Below are 24,243 nucleotides of genomic sequence, written 5' to 3'. Positions count from 1 at the left end.
CGGCTTCAGGGTCCTATCTATCAGTACACCCAGGTCCCTTTCTTGTTCGCTCTTACCAAGAGTTGCTCCTGACATTCTATACTCGTGTTCCTTATTCTTACTGCCTAAATGCATTACTTTGCATTTCTCCACGTTGAACTTCATCTGCCATTGCTCTGCCCATTTCTCTAACTGATACAAGTCGCTCTGGAGTTCTTCGCTATCTTTCTGCGTTCTGATTGTCCGGCATAGCTTTGTGTCGTCTGCAAACTTAATGATCTCACTGGATATTCCGTCTTCAAGGTCATTGATATAAATGTTAAATAGGATCGGCCCAAGTACCGAGCCCTGGGGCACACCACTAGTCACTTTCTCCCAGTCTGAGAACTTCCCATTTATGCCCACTCTCTGCTTCCTGTTTTCCAGCCATTTGCCTATCCACCTGTGTATATCTCCCTCTATTCCATGGCATTGTAGTTTCCTGAGAAGTCTTTCATGCGGAACTTTGTCGAATGCCTTCTGGAAGTCCAAATATATTATGTCCACCGGCATTCCACTATCAATTTGCTTGTTCACGGTCTCAAAAAATTGAAGCAAATTCGTTAAACATGATTTCCCTTTCCTGAACCCATGTTGACTGGGTTTCAGCAATTCGTGTATATCTAAGTGCCGGACTATGCTATCCTTGATCAGTGCTTCAACCATCTTTCCAGGGACAGACGTAAGGCTCACAGGTCTGTAGTTGCCCGGTTCTCCTCTTGATCCCTTTTTGAAAATTGGCGTGACGTTCGCTATCTTCCAGTCATCCGGTATCTGTCCAGTTCTGATTGTCAGATTGGCGAGTTTTTGCAATAACTCTCCGATTTCAACCTTCAATTCCTTTAAGACTCTCGGGTGAATTCCATCCGGTCCAGGGGATTTGTCACTTTTAAGTTTGTCGATCTGGTAGTATATCTGGTCCAAATCTACTTCAACTGTGGTGAGGCTGTCTTCTATTACTCCACTAAACACTTTCACAGTTTCTGGTATTTTTGCGGTATCCTTCTAAGAATTGATTAATGTGTTATTCTATAGAGGGAGAGCTTGTGCATAAAGGGAGGATATTAGTTGGTAATGACGTGTTTTCTGAATAGAAATGTTTTGATTTCTTTTCGAAATACTTTGATGTCTGTTGTATTGATTATTAGTTTGGTGATTGTAGGGTCAATTTTTGCTGCCTGTGTCGCTAGAAGGCTGTCGTATAGTTTCTTAAGACGGGTTCCATTATTAGGTGGGAAGGTGAATAGGTTTTGAGTTCTTCTTGATCTGGATGAGAGGTAGCGGTTTAGGCGGTTGTTTAGGTAATAGGGGGCAGTTCCATGTGCTTCAGCATTGTACTTACATCCAAGTGTGGGTACACTTTTTTTTTATAGCAAGTATGCATCATGAGGACATTCTATGATACAAGAGGGTGCTGAAAAGTTCTCAACCCAACCAAGAAGGATGATGTGGAGCCATGAAACTTACAAGTTATTCCACATAATCACCCCTAAGTTCAATACGCTTGGCACGTCGTGTCTGAAGTTTCTGTAACCCTTCCAGAAAATACTCTGATGTCTGGTCACTGAAATACTGCTGCTGCAATCACCTCTGAATTGCTCAAAAATTGGTCACCCTTTCAAACTCTTTTTAAGGTCTGGAAACAAAAAATTGTCAGATGGAGCAAGATCTGGTGGGTAGGGTGAATGATCTACGCACTGAAACTCCAACTAAATCAAAACATCCATCGTTTTACCAGCCTTGTGAGCAGGTGCATTGTCTTGCAAAAGGAGAACTCCTTTCCTCAGCTTTTCTCTCCTTTTTTCTTTTAATGCCTCCTTTAATCGGCACAGCATGCTACAGTAGTATTCTGCATTAACTACTTAGCCCCTTGAAAGATAGTCAGTCATTACAGCACCTTCCTAATCCCAAAATACTGTGGCCATGACCTTTCCTGCTGACTTTTGGATCTTGAATTTCCTTGGCCTTGGAGAACCTGTGTGCTGCCATTGCATGGACTGTTTTTCCTCTGGATCATAGTGGTGTAACCATGTTTCATCAATAATAACTAGTCGTTCCAAAATTTAGGCAGCAGCTCACTGAAAATACAGTGAAATCAACTTGGAAGTATCCACTCGTCATTTTTCATCAGCATTCAAACATTTGGGCATCCACTTGGCTGACAACTTCTGCATACTCAGCTGCTTGTGGATTATACACCCAACATGTTCCCTGGATATCTGTAGTGTCTCAGCAATTGTTTTAGTTAATATTCGCTAATCCGCCAAAATCAGGTCATGGACATGGTCAGCAATTCCAGGAGTTGATGCCATTTGAGGCCTCCCAGACCTTGCTGCATCTTCGGTCTCAAAATCTCCATACTGAAAGTTTGCACACCATTTCACTGTGGAGTATGATGGGCATTTGTCACTCAGGGTTTGCATCATACATTCATGGATGTCCTTTGGAGTTTTCTTCTGCAGGAATAGGAACTTCATGACAACTCAGAGTTCCACACTTGAAAATTCCACACTTTTATGATGCCTTCTTATGATGTGTTGACATGGTTCAAACAATGATCTGAAACAATGTCAAAACATAGCATTGCGATTCTGCAAATTGGCACTTTGCAAAATAAAATAACACACTTTTCAGCTACGATGGCAAAATAGCGCTCAGAATTTAGGAAGTTGGATGGGCTAAGAGCTTTTCAGCACCCCCTCGTACGTAAAATCCCTGATTTTATTAATATTTGAGCCACCTCATATATATGCGTATTTAGTGGTTAAAGCTACAGCCTCAATACCCGGAAGTTGTGGATTCAAACCCACACTGCTCTTTGTGACTCTGGGCAAGTCACTTAATCCCCCTATTGCCCCAGGTATATTAGATAGATTATGAGCCTGCCAGGACAGACAGGGAAAATGCTTGAGTACCTGAATAAATTCATGTAAACCGTTCTGAGCGAACAGTATAGAAAATTGAATAAATAAATAAATAAGATGCTTCATCCCATTTAAGCATTCAAAGTAGAAAACATCTCAAAAGTCTCAACGCCAAAATTACTCCTCCAATGTGAAAAGCATTTTGTGTGAGAGAGAGAGAGCTTGTTTAGTACCATCTAACAGAGGTGCTTCCTTGGTTACTTATCTTTTGTGTCCTTCTGGGTTTGGTTGTTGCATGCTGCTTATCATTGGCAGTGGAATGCTTTATTTTTTTTTTTTTTTTGGGGGGGGGGCGGTGGTGGCCTAACTTCCTGTTCTCGTATAGCCTGCAACTGTGATAGAGGCAAAAGAGACTCAATTGGCCAGTCAGCCAGCAGTGCTAACATATAAGGCAAAGCGCTGCCGGCAGGGTAGGTAGGTGTGCTGGAGGAGTGGCCGTGGGGTGAAGAAAGGAGGAGAGAGAGATCAACTGCAGGAATGCCGCGAGAATGGTTCCTGTGGCACTACTGCAGAACAGTCCACCATTCCTGCAGCATTCCCGAGGGGTTCAATTTTTTTTTTTTTTGGGGGGGGGGCACGGGCCCTATACCCTGTGCCTAGGAGTTGTGTTGCTTTAGTGGCTGTGTATTTTTCTCTCTTGAGCAGCCCAGATGGCAGTTATACAGAAGAGCAGAGTCAGGAGAATGAAGTGAAGGTGATGACAACAGACTTTGATGATGAGTTTGACGATGAAGAACCACTTCCTTCAATAGGAACCTGCAAAGCTCTCTATGCTTTTGAAGGTAACTGTATTGATCATTTATTACTCCTCCCCCTTTTAAAACTATCTTTCTGTAATTCAGCACTCATAATAAAGTGAGCATAAAAATAATTGTTCTAACAATGATACATTCAATATGCAATAACTAGAAAATTGCTATCACTATCAAATGAACATAAGAAAAAGCGTACTAGGTCAGAACTAAGGTCCATCTAGCCCAGTGGTCTCAAATTCACGGCCCGGGGGCCACATGTAGCCTGCCAGGTACTATTTTGAGGCCCTCAGTATGTTTATCTTAATCACAAAAGTAAAATAAAACAGTTTCTTGATCATATGTCTGTTTAGCTATAAATTATTATTAAGACTTAGTCAAAAGGAAAGATTTATAAACTATAAATAGAGTTTTACCTCATGCAAAATTGTCATCCACTACAATAAAACCCTTAGTGCGCATGCGCACTTCAATCTCCATGCCTCTGTGATCTGTGGTGCCGTGCCGCGAATGCACAGTGCCTGCCTCAGCTGATTTCCTGTCATCTGCCCCGATCTCCAACACTGGCAGTTCCAACCCCATAATCATTTGAGTTGCCCTTCTCTATATATTTTCTAATTCCACTATATCTTTTATGAGATATGGTGACTAGAATTGCACACAATACTCAAAAGTGCAGTCACACCATGGAGCAATGCAGAGGCATTATAATGATCTCTATTCCTTTCCTAATAATTCCTAATATTTTGCTTGCTCTTTTAGCCGCCGCCACACACTGAGTAGAAAATTTCAACGTATTGTCCACAATGCTCTCTGGATCCTTTTCCTCAGTGGTGACTCTTAACGTGGAACTCAGCATCGTGCAACTATAATTTGGGTTATTCTTTTCAATGTACATCACTTTGCACTTGTCTACATTAAATTTTTATCTGCCATTCGGATGCCCAGTCTTATATGGTCCTTCTACAATTTCTCACAATCTGCAAGCGGTTTAACAACTTTGAATAATTTTGTGTCTTCAGCAAATTTGATCCCCTGACTCACTCCCATTTCCAAATCATTTATAAATATATTAAAAAGCATTGGTCCCTGTACAGTTCACTGTACTGTTCACCCTCCTCAGTTGAGAGAATTGTCCATTCCACCCTACTCTGTTTTCCTCAGATGTCTCTCATGAGGCTCTTTGTCAAAAACTTTCTGAAAATCTAGATCCGCCACATCAACTCTGCCACATTTACCTTCAGCCACATTTAAACAAAATGTAGCAAGTTGGGTGAGGCAAGATTTCCCTTGGCTAAATCCATGTTGACTCTCCTCTATTAAGCCATGCCAATGTATAGTTTCTACCATTTTGCCCAGCACCGAAGTCAAGAGACCATATCATTAAATTTTGAAAAAAAAACAAAAAAACATGACTATTGAATACTAAAGTAACCATACCCAGTCAGAAGCCTTTACCTCTGAATCTAAGATTTTTCTCAAGATACCTGCTTGGTGATGCAGTAAGCCTATGTAAAAACTGTTTTGGTACCTGTAGATCTTACCCTGCCAGAGATGCAAAATCCTTTGGGGGCACACTGCTGAAGTCACTTAGCATTCTCACAAGTGGCAAGAACACAGCCATACCCTCCTCTCTTGGCTGGACTGTTCATGCTTTCCATCTTGCGACTAAGATGGTTAAGGGGCTGGAGGAGTTGCCATACAGTGAAAGATTAGAGAAACTGGGCCTTTTCTCCCTTGAACAGAGGAGATTGAGAGGGGACATGATCGAAACATTCAAGGTACCGAAGGGAATAGACTCAGTAGATAAGGACAGGTTGTTCACCCTCTCCAAGATAGGAAGAACGAGAGGGCACTCTCTAAAATTGAAAGGGGATAGATTCTGTACGAACGTAAGGAAGTTCTTCTTCACCCAGAGAGTGGTAGAAAACTGGAACGCTCTTCCAGAGTCTGTCATAGGGGAAAACACCCTCCAGGGATTCAAGACAAAGTTAGACAAGTTCCTGCTGAACCAGAACGTACTCAGGTAGGGCTAGTCTCAGTTAGGGTGCTGGTCTTTGACCAGAGGGCTACCGTGTGAGTGAACTGCTGGGCACGATGGACCACTGGTCTGACCCAGCAGTGGCAATTCTTATGTTCCTCCTGCATATCACATATCCGTTGTACCCTTGTGTTCCCAGTTGGTCCTCTTATCTAGAACACGTTGTGTTTTCTGTTTCATCAGGTCACAATGAAGGAACCATTTCAGTAACAGAAGGAGAAGTGTTCCATGTGATAGAGGAAGATAAAGGGGATGGTTGGACACGAGTTAGGAGGAATGAGGATGAGGAAGGCTATGTTCCAACATCATATATTGAAGTCTACTTGGACAGAAATTCTAAAGGTGCAATGACTTATATTTAATATATTTTTCATTTCTTCCCACTCTTTTAGTCCTGTGTTTTGGGAGATGGAAGGGAGAGCATGATAGTACCAAAATTCCTTTTAAAGTGGGACTGATAGATCTTGTCAAGTTGGAGCTTTTTGCAGTTATTGAAGAGGTCGTTTTGTTTTGGTTTTTTATATTAAAGGCACTGACTTCACCGCATTTTTTGCCCTGATTGGCACTAATGTTCACACATTTTAAATGTTTTACTAATTCAACCCCCTTTTTGTTTATTACCATATGTACATATTTTTCTATGCAAGGAAAGAGATGCCTAGAGCAGATCTGGGCCCTCGATGAGCTCTCACTATAGCTAATGCTTGCCAGTGGCTTTGGCATGCTTTAGAATTACATTTCAACTTTCTGAAAAGTGAGCTATTTCGTGGAAGTGGCTGGGCTCTAGTGGGGCTGTCAGCATCATTGTGTGCTTCCCAGGAGCCACTGAAGACAAAGCGAGTGCTTCTTTTTTCATTTGGTAAGTCCACTTAATCTTCTGTAAATAAAAAAGCTTTTACATTAAATTTACTAGTAAATTTTTCCCTGTGGTCAGAAACATTGCACCTTCTTCTTAATGGATGGGGGCTTCTCTAGTGACCCTGCTCCCTCACCATGACTAAACTGCCTTATCTAAATGCTTTTGTGTATGGGGTTTCCTGCTGGAATGGCTGGCTCAATCACTCACAGCTTCAGTTACTCTCTGTGTAATGCAAAACCCTCCCATGCAGCAGACAGGAAGATAGAAAATGCCTTTGTCATGTCACTGATAATGCTGATGTCCTTGTTACAGTACTGTTGAAATTTGGAGGATAACCATCTTCTAAACGGAATTATGTTGTGCTTTTAATGTCTAGAGTATTTAAGTTATATACAATTTGTTTATCAGTAGAAAGCTACAAAAATACTTGATTTTTTTTTAAATCTTACATTTGTTTTAACAGTTTTAATTTTTTTTTTCTTAAGATATGGCACTATTTAAATACTAATAGCTAATATTGATAATGATCTGAATGTTGCTTCCTTTCATTTTTGGAAAGGAGAGTGTGACCTCTATGTACTATACTTCAACATCTTCAAATAAAATTATTTTTCATCCTTGTGACATTAACTACTCTGTATGAGGGAAATATACCAGCCAATGTCCCTTGGTAGAAAGATGTTACAAGCAAACATTAATACATTGTCTTTGTTTCTGGAATGTGGTACATAATGCATGTGAGAATGTGCATCTGTGGACATTCTGTGGCATAATTTAAAAACTAAATGCAAAATCAGAGGAACAAGCCTTGTTATGATGTCTTACATACATGTGGCTGTCTGGTCCTTGTCTTCACTATTCACCTGCTCTGCTGCTCAGATAGCAGCTGCCCTCCCTTGCAAATCTAGGGACTACTCTTGCTTAGGATAAATCTTCCCAGTCAGACATGCATTCACCTCCCACCCCCTGCCTTTGTCCAGAGGAGATAATGCATCTTCTTTCTCTGGTATTTATTTATTTATCTCTTCTTTTTATGTTCTAGATTCGTAAAGGTGTCATGCAGGAGCAAGATCCTTGGGCAAGCTTTTCACAGGAGAAAAATAAAACACATAATTGGTCCAATTAGAACAGTTCCTGAAATCAGGATGCTCAGATCAAAAGCCAGATACAGTATTATTCAGCGGCTTGCTCACTCCTTTTAGGCATGCTACATCTTTCTCTGACATCTTTCCCATCCCTGGCAAGAAACCAGTGAAGAAGCTGGAGGAAGAGGGAGGGCTTTCTGAAGGCGAGGGCATGCTGAGAGAGTCTACATCGTTCTGAATGTAGGTTGCACCTTTGAGGAGCTGCTATATGCTGGGATTCTACAAAGCAGACAAATAGATAGAAAGGCAAGATTGAGCTGTTTGCAGTGCTGTTCATTTTCTCCACTAAGCACCGATTAGCGCTACAGCTCATCAATTGTCTCATTTTAATGTAAGAGTCATTTTGCTTCTCTTAAAGATCTGTTTTTAATATGACCTTATTATGAATCACAGGCCTTATGCAACCCAGTACATTATTTTATTATGACAATTGTCCCATTCTGTGGTAAATTCATGGTCAACAATTGTGAAGAAGAATCTACATTCGTAATACTTGACTTGCTTTAGAATCTAGAAAGCTCATACATTACCCTAGCTTTGGTTCTAGTATCATGATCCAAATATCCATGGAAAAGGCATGCAGGAGCAGCTTAATGGTTAGAGCAGTGGGCTGGGAACCAGAGGAACTGGGTTTGAGTCCCAAGGTGGCTCCTTGTGACCCTGGACAAGTCGCTTAGCCTTCCGCTGCCCTCCGATACAAAACTCAGATTGTGAGCCCATTAGGGACAAAGAACGTACCTGCATATAAAATGTAAACTGCTTTGTTTGCACCACAGAAAAAAATGGTACATGGTTATCCTCCCCCCCACCCCTTCCTTCTGCATTAGCCCCTGGTGTACAAAGACATTACATTACATCTACGTACAGCAGAAGTTGTACATCCTAATTTTATGTATTTGGTGTAAGAGCTAGTGCCTGATACATACGCTTCTGTGGCAATGAATGGGTATTTGTGCTCTGTTAACTTGGGTCCAGCTTGCACACTGGCTCTGTCACCTGCCTTAGTGAGGATTATACAATTTCTTGTTGCAGTGGAGAAAAAGCTTTAATGTCACTATAATTTTTGAAGACTGAAAGGTTTTTATGATAGAAGTTTTGGGGGTGAGTTGTCAATGTGAGCTCAACCTTCATAGTTAACATTGGAATGGTTTCCTAGTATCTTCTGATGCTTTTTTCCTTCAGGTTTGTTTTTTTTTTTTTGTATGTCTAGTTCAGTGTAAATTGAGTATTGCTTGATGGCAATTCATTTAGTTACTGGAGGTTATTTCTGATTAATACGCTGTGACTATTCCAGTCCTTTCAGGTTTTTTTTTATTTTTAGTTAAATTCTGAGACATGCAGTTTCCATTTGCAGAAGCAATCATGTCTCTGACCGTTGAACCCTGAAACCTACACTGCCTGTTTTGTGGGGGCTTGTTCAACCCGGTAATGGGTCATTCTATTACTTTGTGATGGTTCTGCCAGATTCAGAGGCTTGTCTGGCTGTAGTATAGCTGTTCAAGTGTTTTGGTGATGATGCAGGATGTGGTTGGTGCTGCTAAGATATGTGGCTTTCTGTTCAGACACTACAAGATATTCTTGTAATCTTGCACCTACGAACTTTCATCTCACATTTTTTCAATTGAAAGACAATTCTATCCATCAGCATTGACTGCCTTATTTGCTGCAATGTTGCACTTTAAATAAAAGAAACTCATCAAACATTTTATAGGATAGACTAGTCTTTAAGCCCGTTACATTAACGGGTGCTAGAATAGATGTGTGTGTCTGTCTGTCTTTCTCTTTCTCTCCTTGGCCGCTTTCCGTCTGTCTTTCTGTCTCTCTCTTTCATCGGCTATCCACCACCACCCTTTACCTGCTCCCTTTGTCCAGCAGTAGGTCTTTTCCCTTCCTTTTACCTCCCCCCTGTCTAGCACCACCTCTTACCTGATCCCCCCTGTCCAGCAGGAGGCCTACTCCTTTCCCTGCTCCCCCTGTACAGCATCCGCTAGCCCGGGCAGCCTCGGGGCTTTTGCTAGGCCAGCCCACCTCGCATTATTGAAGTGGGCCGTCCTAGTAAATGCCCCGCGGCTGCTGCGTTTGCTGGTCTGGGGGTGAGAAGATGCATTGCGGCAGTGCAGGAGTAAAACCGTCACCGCCGCTGAAATCGCTGCATGCGCTGCCCCACGCGCCTCCAATTAAATTCGGCACGGAGGCACACAGCACGGTGGTAGGGATCACAAAACCCTAAGTGCACATGCACACTTAGGGTTTTATTATAGAGGATTACAGTGAACTAAAGATCACAAAATGTCTATTTCATTTCTAGACAAGGTTTCTTAGAGGAGCCATCATTAAACTTTTCTGTCTTGTAGCATTACACTGAGAAGTTATCTGAGAACTAATTCTTATGGCTTCACTCTTTTCTAATAATCTACACTCATAATATGAGGGTAAATCAAAAAGTAAAGGCAAAATACATTTTAATGGCTTTAATAGAAGGAACTGAGAGCAATTGAACATATCACTTTTCCACATAGTCCCCATGCAAGATGACACATTTGTTATATCATTCAACTAGCTTCTATGTTCCTACAGAGAAGAAGTGTTTTGGCCAATTTCTTTACTTCATCATGCTTGGTCTTTTGCTCTCTGGGTCGTAGTGATGCACCTATGTCTCGTTGGCGACAGTTCTCTCCAGAATACTTGGATCTTCTTGCCATCTCAGGAAGTGGGTCGCAACCTCTACACACTGTTGCTTGTGCAGATCAGTAAGCTGTTTGGGAACCCATTGTACACAGACTTTCCTGTATCCCAAGTCATCGTGCATTATGGCAAATGCAGATCCGCAGCAGGTATCCAAATTTGAAGCCAATTGAGACATCATCATCTGTCAGTCTCCTCTAATCCATGCATCTGCCCTGTCAATGTGCTCTTGTGTACGTGATGTTGATGGACGATCAGAATGACCTTCACCGATTACGCCTGTTTTTTCCACTTTAAACCTTTTTACCCACTCGTAAATCTTTCATTGATTCATAGTGTTATGTCCATACTGAGTCAATATCCGACAGTGAATTTCCACTGGTTTCATTTCTGCTGCCCAAAGAAAGCACACTACTGCACATTGTTCTTTGATGGTGCAATCTTGCAATGGAGCGTTCATGCTTCTGACCTTGTGGCTGCTATTTGCCCTTTATCTGCTGTCATGTTTCTATGCACTGTGCGTAGACGAACTATCCAGTAAGCAATGTACAAGTACATATGTTACATTTCGCTTGCTCTTTTCCGGTTATCATGTAATTTAAAAATTGCCTTTAATTTCTGATTCACCTTCGTATTTGAATTGTTTCAGAATCTGTAAAGCTCACATATTACCCCAGCTTTGGTTCTGGGACTTTAGTAGGTTTCGCAACTAACAAGAATCATGATCCAAATATCCATGAAGAAAGGAGTGAACAGTTTGTAGGGATGCTTATTGGGAACCCAAAGTGCAAAAACTCTACCCTGTCTCGGTTCCTACTGTATTGCCAAATAGGTGCTACCTGAAGCTATATGGGCTATTGGGGTTATAAACAGGTGGGTATAGTGTGCTTTTTTTTGGGGGGGGGGGGCTCACCATAATCTATAAGGGAATTCTGGTAAGATGGTTATGTGGCACCCTTTTTGTGAAGTTCACAGCAGTGCCCTATAAGGTGCCCCACTACTCTGTTGCCACATCTGGGTGGCCAGTCCATCACTATGCTGGCCCCTCCCACATCCAAATGGTCTTGTTCTGGGTGTTTGGGACTTGGATGAATTTTTGGTTGAAAATATGGTATAAAGATAGATATATTGGTGGTCTGGATGATCAATGGCCTGGACGTCCAGATAGACGATTTAAAAAAAATATATATATAAAATTCTAGATGTATTTTTCAAAAATGGACATTCCCCCCCCCCACCCACCTACCAACTTTGGGCATCTAGCACCATACATCCAAATCAGACTTAGACATATCTTTTGATTATGCCCCTCCACATGTTCATTCCATGCTGTCAAAAAAGCACCACTACTAGTACTCCAAGAACTTCAGTCATGCAGCTGACAGGATCCTATCAGTTGTGCACCAGTAGAACTGATATTGAACTAAAATACAAGACCTAGGTTTTATATAATCCAGCTTCTATACTATGCAATGATCAATTTACCAATCCAAGGGCCATTAATCCCAAGCCTTTGGACCTTTTTCCAAGGATCTGTGACCAGAAGAATCATTGTGAATCAGCTCTGTTTGGTGCAATACATGCACCAGTATTTTCAGAACATGAAAACTCAATGAGAAATCCACCCCCTGGGCAAGAAAAGGAGTTGACTGAAAGGTAGCCAGTGCTAAACACTGCAGAATGCATCTTGTTGGGTCAGCTTATGAAATTTCAAGATTACAGGATGCTAGGAATTATTAAAAAGGGATGGTTAACAAGATAAGAAATGTTATAATGCTTCTGTATCACTCCATGGTGCAACCTCACCTGGAGTATTGCATTCAATTCTGATCTCCTTATCTCAAGAAAGATATAGCAGCACTAGAAAAAGTTCAAAGAAGATCGACCAAGATGATAAAGGGGATGAAACTCCTCTTATATGAGGAAAGACTAAAAAGGTTAGGGCTCTTCAGCTTGGAAAAGAGACGGCTGAGGGGAGATATGATTGAAGTCTACAAAATCCTGAGTTGAGTAGAACAGGGTACAAATGGATCAATTTTTCACTCTGTCAAAAATTACAAAGACTAGAGGAAATATTTTTTCACTCAGAGAATAGTTAAGCTCTGGAACGCTTTGCCAGAGATTGTGGTAAGAACAGATAGCGTAGCTGGTTTTAAGAAGGGTTTGGACAATTTACTGGAGGAACAGTCCATAGTCTGTTTTTGAGAAAGACATGGGGGAAGCTACTGCTTGCCCTGGATCGGTAGCATGGAATGTTGCTACTCCTTGGGTTTTGGCCAGGTACTAGGGACCTGGATTGGCCACCGTGAGAACTGGCTACTGGGCTTGATGGACCATTGGTCTGACCCAGTAAAGCTATTCTTATGTTCTATCAGCAGGAGCAAGGAAGTTAAATGGCTAAAGGAGTGAGGACTCTGGCAGGATGTACATGAAAAACAGTTTTATGTACAGGGTAGATCATCTTTAAGAACGAAGTGAAAGAGATGGTAAACGTTATATCACTGTTTTACAAAGCTAAATATTCTCCTTTGCTAAAGTAAAGCAATCCTGCTCTACCAGGAAATCTATTATATCCCTAAACAGAGCAAGTCTACCAAACTAAAAAAAAACAAACAAAACCATTTTTATCAAAGTCAAAGACAGCTGAAATATCAACATCAGCAACTTCCAAGACTAAGCTAGGGGGAAGCAGACATCCCAAGTACAGATCAGAGGACAGCTCATAACTACCTCTAGTTTTTTAAAATAGCATAACCACTCCTTTCATGACATCAGTACAGATCAGAGGTCAGCTCACAACTACCTCTAGTTTTTGAAAATAGCATAACCACTCCTTTCATGACATCACCCCCCAGTGGGAGGCAGAATACAGCCCTTTTTGAAGTCCTGGAGGCTGATGCAGGGCAAATTAATACTAAAGACAAGAGTCCAAGATACAGGCTCTATGTCTCTCAGATGCCATCAGCCAGGCTGCTCATCTCAAATGTTGATCAAGAAAAGTATTTAAAAAAAAATATCAGCCATCTAATTCTGATCTTTGACCTAGACTCCGTCCAACAAATTCAGCTGCTAGAGGAAGAAGCCTTTCTTCAACAAAAATGTGATAGAGCAACTCTTGAGTCAGATCAAAAGAAATAGAGGGCTGAGGACAATAGTGGATGTGAGAGATGTCAGCAAGTATGTGGTTTGGGAGTAGTTCTGAATGAATTCTCTGCAGTCTATTCTGCCTTTCCTAGGTATAGACTTGTTAAAGTTCTTTCAACCACAATCTTTATCAATAGTAGGTTGTTGGTTTGTTTTTTGGGGGGTGAGGAAGGTGGAAGGGTTTCCACAGAATACCTGACAGCCTGGCACAAAATAGCTGACGACCTATGAAGAACGTATGTCTGCTTTTCTTTAACTAAAATGTTTGGCTAATTTAGGATGCCTCTCCAAAAAAAGGCCAGTCATGCTTTGCAAGTGATCATTCAATTTGTAGAATTGCAAGAGTTCATCATCAACTATCAGAAATCAGTGCTGCACAACTACTACACTATATCAGAGGTCTAGTAGAAAGCCAAGCAGTAAAAGCCTTCCTTTCCGAAAGCAAATGCTTTTGTTGGAATCACCAAAGAGCCTATCAAAAGAGCCAACACTCAGCTTGCTCCTTTGTGATATTGTTCGGCACATAGCCGTCACCATTTACAAAACTCCATAAGTTCCTCTCTGTATGGACGCCAAAGTTCCAGTAGCATCAACTGACTCAAACCATTGTATTTTCAAGAAGGGATACACAACTGGGTACTTTGCTCTCTCCAGTAGTGTATATATCACACAGAAACCTGAGGCGAGGGCTTCCATTCCACATTCCTCAGCTCCAGTCCATTTGGCATTAACCAATGCATACAAAACAGGATAGGAAGCCCATCTGCTATTCCTACATACACAAGGAGCTGGTCACCTCAACCAGACATAGGAAAACCCACGCACCATTCACACACCCTCCAACCAAAAACATCAAAAGAAAAAAACTGTATGACAACCTCCTAGCCACTCGAGCTGCAACACTTGACCCACAACTCTACAACCTACTGACCATGACCACAGACTACAAAACCTTCAAGAAAGAAATAAAAACCCTTCTATTCAAAAAACACATAAAACCCAACTAACACAATCAGAAATGTCCCAAGCATCACCTACAACTACTATATATGTATCTCCAATATCTTGACAACTCAGATGTAATCCTTAGCAACTCAAAAAATGTACAAACTACTCCCTAAGTACTTCTAATCTCCGGACAATCCATTTGTAATCCGCCTTGAACCGCAAGGTAATGGTGGAATAGAAATCCCTAATGTAATGTAATATATGAGAGTATTAACCAAATGAGTTTCAATATTTTATATGAAAATAACTTCAACAACTAGTATTGCGCCTTACTTTTGTTAGCGCTGTTTCATAAAGCAATACTTTGAACAGGGCTCTTCAGATTGCTGTTGGTGTAGCATAACACCTTACGGCAGCAATCCTCATTAGGCTTCCATATGCTACTCTAGTTTATATATTAATTTTGTTTAATGCCTCTTTGTATGCTTATATATTTTATTCATTTTCTTATAAACCTAAGGATTAGATTAGATTAGATTCAAGTCCATGTTGACTGGAAAGAGTAATATGACAAATGACAGCAAATAAAGACCAAAATGGCCATTCTAGTCTGGCCAGTGAGTTTATAGGGATTTAATGGCTGTTTTGGGCAGGGCCCAGGTTGATGCAGACAACCACATACCCATGTTTTATATTTTAAAAATGAGGAATTGGATCTTCCTCTGGCAAGAGCCTCTAAAGATCGCAAATTGAGTAATCTCTTGAAGATTTCTTTTTCTACAACGTACTTTCTGGAAATAAAGATTCAGATGGCAGAAAAACTCAACCATTGCCTTGAGCCTCACAAATGGTCCCGGCGTGCAAAGGTAGTAGAATTTATCCTTCAACAGTGGTGGGTCCCGTCCATAGACTTGATCTGTTCCAGGAGACCAATTAATGATGGCCTAGTACCAAATGTCTTCAGCAGATACAGAATGGGAGGGAAGGGGATCAGGTCTCCTTTGGGTCAGTCCCCTCTCCTACAAGTGATAAATCTGGAAAAGGTTCTTGCTAATAATTCTGGCTCCTACACTTGTATCACCTGTCTATCCAGACACTGATCCAATTCTTGTATCTGATTTCCTTCTCTGATTTCTCAAAATAAAGGAACCATTCTTTGAGCATCCAGTCATTAGTGCTAACAACAAGGAGGTTGAGCTGGATAGAGAATGACATGCAGACAGAATCCATCACCGTGGATAACCATGGGAAACCATCCCATATCATTCATTAAGAATCTAACTCAACCTCAGTTTTTCTATACCAGCATTCTTCAACGTAAGGCTTGAGGGTCAGTGGCTATGCCTATTCATACTCTGATTCTTCCCTCTCTCCTTAAAGAATGACACAGGAATGGTTTCCTGCAGTTTATCACGGGGACAAATTCTGTCTCCATATCATTCTCTATGTGACTTTTTAGTAGCATCTCAACTAGAATATCCTAAACTTCCAGTGGAAGAGATTCTCTGTCATGCGCAATGAAGGCAAACTAGACACGTGCCCGTTTCCTTATTCCATTTTTCATCAAAGGACTGGAATACACCAACAGTTAGTTGATTTCAGTGTAATAATGGCTTACTGTGTACATGCTCAGAGAAAGCCTTTGCTTAATATTCAAAAGTACTTGTAAATTGATACATATTGTAAAGTCCGAGACCCTTCTATGCATAACTTTACCCTTCTTACAAAACGGGCCAGTAGTTTTGGGCAAGGGAGGGAGCCCCCAAAAGCCATCTTCTCTGTTAGAAAGCAAATACTATAATTCAGTCACCAATAAGATTATTTGTTCAGTGGCAACAGATAATTTCTTATCCATTTAAGTTATACTTCAAATGTTAGTAACTGCACTTAGACACATTTTCAGTTTAATAGGATGTCTTATCTGTTTAAAATTATAGTGACTCCACTGAAAATTGACCTCTCCATATCAATTAACCCTTTATTTTCCAAGTTAATGAAAGCATACCAGATCATTGCTGACCTCATGAAGCGATCCTGTGGGCACCTTGGAGTCTTCAGAATTGAAATACTTGACATAGAAAGTTCTTTTCTTGGTTGCAGAGATCTTTCTGTACTAGCCTTGCATAAAATTTTTCCACAGTAAGGTGAGCTTTCACACACCCCCTAATTTTTTTTTTACCTAATCAAAACCCTCTTTTACGAACACATAGCGTGGTTTTAGCGCTAGCAGCGGCGGTTACTCATAGAATTCATATAAGCATCAGAGAAGTTACCGCCGCTGCCGGCGCTAAAACCCGCTGCACTATGCGTTCGTAAAAGGGGGGGCAAGTTTCAACTTTTTTTTTTTTTAAATCATGAAAGTTAAGGAAGCCCTACACATGGTGGGGCTGCAGAGTGTTGCCTTACTATATGGAAAGGTTGTGGACACTTCATATCCCCATTGCTTGTTTTTAGCCACTGCTTTCCAAATTGGCTAATGGAATACATGTCCCACTGCTCTATCCCAGCAAGCTTATAGCTAAATGATACTGTGAAAATATATCAGGGCAGATTTGTGGCAACATCTTCACTCGACATCCACTAAAGGCTGTAACACAATTGTCCATTCACACCTTCACATCCCCTTATTGTCTTTACAATATGCCCAAGAGAAAGAGCATGTTTGGACAAGCTGTACCGTATATTGGTGGACAAGCCTTCTGCCATGGACTATTGAACTGATAATCAGCTCTCCCAAAATTGTTTATCCAGGTTGCACTGTAAAGGCAAAGATCAATATAAAATTTCTCACTTTTGAGGCTTATTATTCCTGTCTGTTAGCAATGTTGTTTTCTTTGTTGCCAAGCAGGATGAATCAGACAGATCCACCTGCCTTCCCAGGCAGCTGACCCTTAAGACAGTAACACAAAGTTCAAATCATAATGTAGTATGTGCAAATGTTGTACTGTCCAAAATTTGTAATAAATATAACACATGTAAGATTCCAACTATAAATTTCCAGAGAAACAAACTTAAAATTTGTTACGAGTGAGCAGAAAGGAGAAATTAGGTTCTTACCTGCTAATTTACTTTCTTTTAGCTGCTCCAGACCAGTAGAGGTTAATCTTTACGAATGGGTATATATCCAATCATGACCAGCAGGTGGAAACTGAAAACAAAACTGTGGGACAGTACATAATATACTCCCTTCTCTATTTACATCAGTCTGCCGAATAGCCAAGCAGAACTAAGAACTGGAAAACAGAAAGAAAACAATACTCCGAACAGGAGTAACAAATAACATACCCAAATGCTGTTGGAAAATGCAGAGGAGAAATACCAGAAGGAAAATGTCCCCACAGCTCGCCAGCTAAGCCAGCCGAGCCACAGCCGCTGTTCTTTAATTCTCCCCGGCCCTAGAAAAATACTAGAACCCGCAGCAAAAAAACAAAAACTGCCCGCGAAACAGCCCCAACAACAAAAACAACAGACAGGGTGGGGACCTCTACTGGTCTGGAGAAGCTAAAAGAAAGTAAATTAGCAGGTAAGAACCTAATTTCTCCTTCTTTAGCACTCTCCAGACCAGTAGAGGTTAATCTTTACGAATGGGACGTACCAAAGCAGTCCCTCACACGGGCGGGACCCCCGAAGGGCCGACACCAGAACACACACACCGAACACCGCGTCCTGACGCACCAGAACATCTACCCGAAAGAGTCTGACAAAGGAATACAAGGAAGACCAAACCGCAGCCTTACAAATGTCCACTGGAGGCACGAGCGACGACTCAGCCCAAGAAGCCGCCTGACCCCGAGTAGAATGAGCTTTGAAAAACTCCGGAACGGGCTGCTGCCCCAGAAGAGAAGCGGAAGCAATAGTCTCCTTGATCTAGCATGCAATAGTAGCCCTAGAAGCGCCAGCCCCCCTAAGAGGACCAGTCAGAAGGACAAAGAGATGATTTTATTTCCTGATCTCCTGGGTCCGTTGCACATAAGAGCGAAGGACCCGACCAACATCCAACTTGCTTAGCTGTCTTTGCTCAGAAGAGCCCTCCCAACTACCCAAGACCGGGAGGACCACAGATTGATTGACATGAAAAGGAAAAACTACTTTTGGCAGAAAAGGAAGGAACAGGCCTCAAGACAACCTGCTCCCTAGAAAACTCCAAGAAGGGAGCCCTACAAGAGAAAACCTGTAGCTCAGAAACACGCCTAGCGGAAGAAATGTCCACCAAAAAGACCGTCTGCAGAGTAAGGTCCTTCAAAGAGCAGCCGCCCAACGGTTCGAAGGGCGGGTGCCTCAGAATAGAGAGAACCAGACTGAGATTCCAAGAGGGAATAGAGGACCGCACGGGAGGCCTGAGCACCTTGGCCGCCCGCAAAAAGCGAATCACATCAGGAATGGCTGTCAAACGCTGACCCGTCACAAACCCCCGAAAGGCTGACAAGGCCACAAGCTGAACCCGGAGAGAAGCCGAAGCCAGGCCTCTATCCAGGCCATCTTGATAGAACTCTAGGATGTTAGGCACAGAAACGCGAAGAGAGACCACTCCCCGCACCTGGCACCACCTCTCAAAGAAGTGCCAAATCCACACAGAAGCCTGAGAGGTAGAAAGCCTCCAGGACCCCAAGAGTGTAGAAATCACCCTATCTGAATACCCCTTCTTACCAAGGCGACCCCTTTCAAAAGCCAAGCCGTAAGACAGAAGGGAGACGGGTCGAACATGGGAATGGGACCCTGCATCAGAAGGTCGTCCAAGGGAGGCAGAGGAAGAGGATCCGCCACCAGAGTGTCACCAGAACTGCGTATCACGGATGACGAGGCCAATCTGGAGCCACCAGAACCACCAGACCCGGATGGCGAACAATGCGGAGAAGAACTCTGCCCACTAATGGCCACGGAGGGAACATGCACAACAGCCCCTCTGTTGGCCATGGTTGAATCAGAGCATCCAGACCCTCGGCCAGTCCATCCCTGCGACGACTGAAGAAGCGGAACACCTCGGCCTTGCCACTCGTGGCCGTCAGGTCCATCAGGGACTGACCCCAAGCCTGCATTATCAACTGAAAAGCCACAGGGCTGAGACACCACTCTCTGTGATCTAAGATGTGACTGAGGAAGTTCGCCTGAACATTCTCCACCCCGGCCATGTGAGAGGCCGAGAGGTCCAGAAGGCGTGACTCCGCCCCAAAGCATGAGCCGAGCCGCCTCATCCACCTGAGCGCTCTTGGTGCCTCAACGATTGACATAAGCCACCGCTGTGGCATTGTCAGACCGGACTCTGACCGACTTGCCCATCAAGAGGGAGCGTAAGGCTAACAGTGCCAGAGGGACGGCTCTGGTCTCCAACATGTTGATCAACCAGGACGCCTCCTCCATGGACCAGGTGCCCTGAGCTGAGTGACCTAGACACTGAGCCCCCCCAACCGAGGAGACTGGCATCCGTGAGAAGCACCATCCACTGCGATAGATCCAGACTCATCCTCTGGACCAGATGAGAGGTCTGGAGCCACCAAAGAAGACTGCAGCGCGCCAAGCCTTGCAGAGGGACAGGGACCTCCAAACTGAGCCTCTGGGGTGACCATCTACGGAGCAGAGCATACCGAAGAGACACATGTGGGCCCGCGCCCACCTCACAACATCCAGGAACGCTGCCATCGACCCCAAGACTTGGAGGAAATCCTGCGCCCGAGGACACCGGGACGCCAAAAGAAGGCGAATCTGAGATTGCAATTTGCTTACCCGGGCCTCTGGAAGGAAGACCTTCCCCAAGGAGGTGTCGAACAGAACCCCAAGGTACTCCAGATGCTGAGCGGGGACCAACCGACTCTTGGAAAGGGTGACCACCCAGCCCAGTGACCGGAGAAACTCAACCACCCGAGCCGTAACTCGGGCGCTCTCCTGCAACGACTTCGCCCGAAACAACCAGTCATCCCAGAAGGGGTGCACCAGAATGCCCTCTGACTGCAATGCCGCTGTGACGACCACCATCAACTTGGCGAACGTCCGGGGAGTCGTGGCCAGGCCCAAGGTGATGCACACAGAACTGATAGTGCAGACCCAATATCGCAAAGCAAAGAAAGAGCTGAGGAGAGGCCCGAATGGAAACAGGCAAGTAGGCCTCCGCCAGAGCGAGAGAAGTCAGGAACTCCCCCGGCTGAACCGCCAGAAGGACAGACTGCAGTGTGTCCTTGCGAATAAAAGGGAATTCTGAGAGTCCTGTTGACCTCAGTTTAAACCAAGGATGGGCCGAAAAGTCCCCTCCCTTTAGGGCCCCATAAAGGAAATGGCGTACCAGCCGATACCGCACTCCTGAGGGGACACTGGACAACTGCTTTGAGATCTAGCAAGCGCTGAAGGGTCTGGCGAAAGGCTAGCGTCTCCCATGCCACCTGACATGGAGAGGCTAGATAGGATCCGGCAGAGAGCGGGCAAAATTCAAGTACATAACCGTCCCGCACCACCACCAGGACCCACTGATCGGACATGATCTTGGCCCACTTGGGAAACAAGTTACGAAGCCGGGCACCCACGGGAACCAAAGGGGGCGCCGGCAAAGAGACATCGCGCGGGACGGGCAGCAGGGGAACCGGGGGGGAACTCCCAGCCCCCCGACGGGCCCCCTGAAAAGACTGAATGCGCTAAGCCAACCGACCCCGGGGAAAAACCAGAAGCCTGGAAAGAAGCAGTCCCATGCCCCAGGCGAAACTTGCGAAATTCCCACAGACGCCCCCGGGCAATGCCAACCCGAGATGCCAGGCGGGCACGGTCCTCAGGCACACGGGGCACCTCAGAGTCCGTCAGAGTCTGAACCACCGGATCTAAGTCCTCTCTAAACAAAAAACAACCCCCGAAAGGGAAATTTTGGGAAGTTCAGTTTTGGACGCGGCAACCGCCGACCAAGCGCGAAGCCACAAGGTACAGCGTGCGGCCACCAAAAGTCCCAGACTTAGCAGCACCAAGTCACAAAGAACGAGGCAGTCATCTCAAACTTCACCACCTCCTGATCCACTAAGGACCAGTCATCAGACTCACGATCCAGGACATGCTCAGACCACCGAAACACGGTGCAAGCCACCAGCCCCACACAAATAGCCGCCGGGACCCCCAAGGCAGAGACATCAAAATTATACTTAAGAAGTGTCTCTAACGTACGCTCCTCAGAGACCCTAAGAGCAAAACCGTCCATAACAGGCACGGTATGCCACTTAGGAAGTGCCGAGACCACCGCGTCCCCCATTGGCGAAATTAAGGTAGCCCTATCCCCCTCCGGGATGGGATGCCCATGAGCCAAGGTGCACACCAAACGAAACGGCGCCCGTAGGCCACTGCGCCAACACAAAATCCCGAAAATCCTGACGCACAGGAAAAGAGCGGGAAACAGGACAGAGCCCCTGAAGCAGAGGGACCCCCATACGCGGGGTCTCCGGTGGCGCAACTTCATAAATGCAGCACCAAGGAGACCTGCTACATCAGGTCTAAAAGCTCATCCCTCTGAATAAAAAGCGCACCACGGACGCATCTGCTCTGGAAGACGGGAAACCCGCCGCCCCGCTGCCAGCGGACGTCCCCTCTAGAGGATCCTGGAAGCCCGCCAAAGCAGCCAGGTCCTCAACCATGCCAACACGCTCCTCCGACCACCAATTCGCAATCCAAGCCCCCCCGCGGGCTTGGATGAGGGAGGAGGAAGAGGGGACGCCAAACGAAAAGAGGGAGGCAAAGCCATAGGGGGCGCGGAGGGAAACCACCCCCGAAACCCCCCAGGTGCATGTGGGACCCCCAATTGTCTGCACAAAGAAAGAAATTAAATTGGGGACAAAAAACCCCTGGGGGTCCCCAGGGACTCCCTGCCCCAGCAGGGGTCCCTGCTGAAACCTGCCCCTGTGTTTGCAATACAGGGGGAAGGTCACCTGAGGTTGCAGACAAAATGGAGGGGCCAGACAGAGAAAATGGCGAAGTTCCCGCCAAAAATGCTCCCTCCATGGCCTGTAGCGGCTGAGAAGGCTGAACAGTCCCAGCCGCTAAAACAGGCAAGTCGGCATCAGCTGTCAAAAAATCAGCTGAGAGGGAATCCTTCGGGGAATCCCTCCGTGGGCGGTTGGGGAAGACCGGGCTTCCCCACTGCTCCCAGCCGACTCGCGAGGCACCATCGTCGGGGAGCCCTGGGCGCCTGCAGCCACTGCCGACGGAGCTCCACCACCTCACCGGGCCAAACTACCGATTTCAGTCCGGCCGCGAGTGCCTCGCGGCTGGACCTAATTGTGTCCTACTTCCCCGGAGAAGGGCACAATTGCTCCATACGCGACCTAGCTAGAAACAAAGTGCCGGTTAGAAGAAAAAATACAGTAAAAAACATTAAACTGACAGGGAAGCAACCCTGCAGACCGGCACTACCTCAGGATTTTTTTTTTTTTTTTACAGAACAGACTCCACAGGCTCTCGAAGCAATATGCCTTGCTTGATTTAGGGGGCAAGGCTTACTGCTGAGGCTCCTCTAAAAAAAAATATGGGGAGGTGGAGGAAGTGGGGGGAGGGACCCCGCTCGAGACCCGCCGGGTTTGACACCCCCGAGGTCGGACGGACCCCCAAACAGGGCCCGCCGCCCAAGCTCTGTCCGGCCAAAAACAGGGACTAGAAACCCCCTAAACAAATTCCAACAGCCCTACCAAGGGAGATGGGTACAGATCACTCAACACCTGCTGGAGACTGAAAGAAGACTGATGTAAATAGAGAAGGGAGTATATTATATACTGTCCCACAGTTTTGTTTTCAGTCTCCACCTGCTGGTCATGATTGGATATATACCCATTCGTAAAGATTAACCTCTACTGGTCTGGAGAGTGCTAAAGAATCTTCAGTTATGCAAGAAATCAAAAGCAATGTGACACTTAGTGGTAAAGTACAGTGGTAATTTGCCAAACAAAATCTATGTGTTGTGGATGGATCCATACCAATCATCAGAGGAAAGCAGATCTCTCTTTTGATAGACAGAAACACTGGAAGAGGAATGTCCCAGTACAGCTTTGTTCATGTAGGATGAGACTGCAGTACACTGCTGAATCTCTCAGCACCTGGAAATAGAGAAAATAATGTACTGGTAACCAAAAAAGATGGCTATGCTATTTAAAAACAAAGCTATATTAGTTTTTATGCAGATTATTTTTTTGTGCCCGAGGTGTCAAATTTTAAATAAGCCAAAATTTTATTTTAGCCTAATAATGTATAGCACTTTGTTGTATTTTTGGTTGTGTATGTGTGTCTCTTGTCATGTTTACAGCTTTGATTTTGTGATGGCATAGTTCATTATTGTGAATGATTCATGTTTATAGCATAGGGGTTTTTCCACTTCAGGAGGGTGTGACTGCTAACCAGAAGCATCCCAGCTTCTACCAGCGAAGGAAAAATTATCTTTGCAGTATTATAATAAACAGGTAGAACTGTGATGTTACTGAGCAAATGTGGTACAATAAACAAGTAGAAGCCTTCCAAATTGTGAGTAAACAGTATTTAACAAAAAGCATGAATATATTTTGCCACTCAGTTCTAGGAACTGCAGCTTTGCTAATATATATACTGTATATATACATACATATATATTAAATAAATATTGTAGTATATAAAATAAAGTGTTGCTGGATTTATTTTTAAGGTAATTTTCTCAGTAGTAGTCCTCAGGCCTTGCAGAGACCCTGTCTAGCCCTGTGCTGCTCCTGAGCTGTTTTGTCACCCTGCTGCTCATTCAGTTTGG

At 44.1% G+C, this 24,243-nt stretch overlaps 1 protein-coding gene across 11 annotated transcripts in view; it reads left to right on the top strand.

The window, feature by feature from the left end:
• Positions 1 to 9,568, top strand: part of FNBP1 (formin binding protein 1) — a 169,628-nt gene extending 160,060 nt beyond the window's left edge. For 3 of the 11 annotated variants that reach the window (XM_033960311.1, XM_033960307.1, XM_033960309.1), the window contains 2 exons: positions 3,585 to 3,724; positions 5,919 to 7,162. In XM_033960311.1, the coding sequence (XP_033816202.1) occupies positions 3,585 to 3,724; positions 5,919 to 6,097 (319 nt within the window). In that variant the 3' untranslated portion in view covers positions 6,098 to 7,162. Of the gene's footprint in view, positions 1 to 3,584; positions 3,725 to 5,918; positions 7,165 to 7,636 lie in introns of those variants that run through there. The other 8 variants (XM_033960315.1, XM_033960313.1, XM_033960317.1 and 5 more) reach the window with 5 other exon arrangements.
• Positions 9,569 to 24,243: the final 14,675 nt, after the last annotated feature.

Source organism: Geotrypetes seraphini, chromosome 10, assembly GCF_902459505.1.
Source record: "Geotrypetes seraphini chromosome 10, aGeoSer1.1, whole genome shotgun sequence".
Lineage (NCBI taxonomy): Eukaryota > Metazoa > Chordata > Amphibia > Gymnophiona > Dermophiidae > Geotrypetes > Geotrypetes seraphini.
This window is presented reverse-complemented; position numbering and strand designations above follow the sequence as displayed.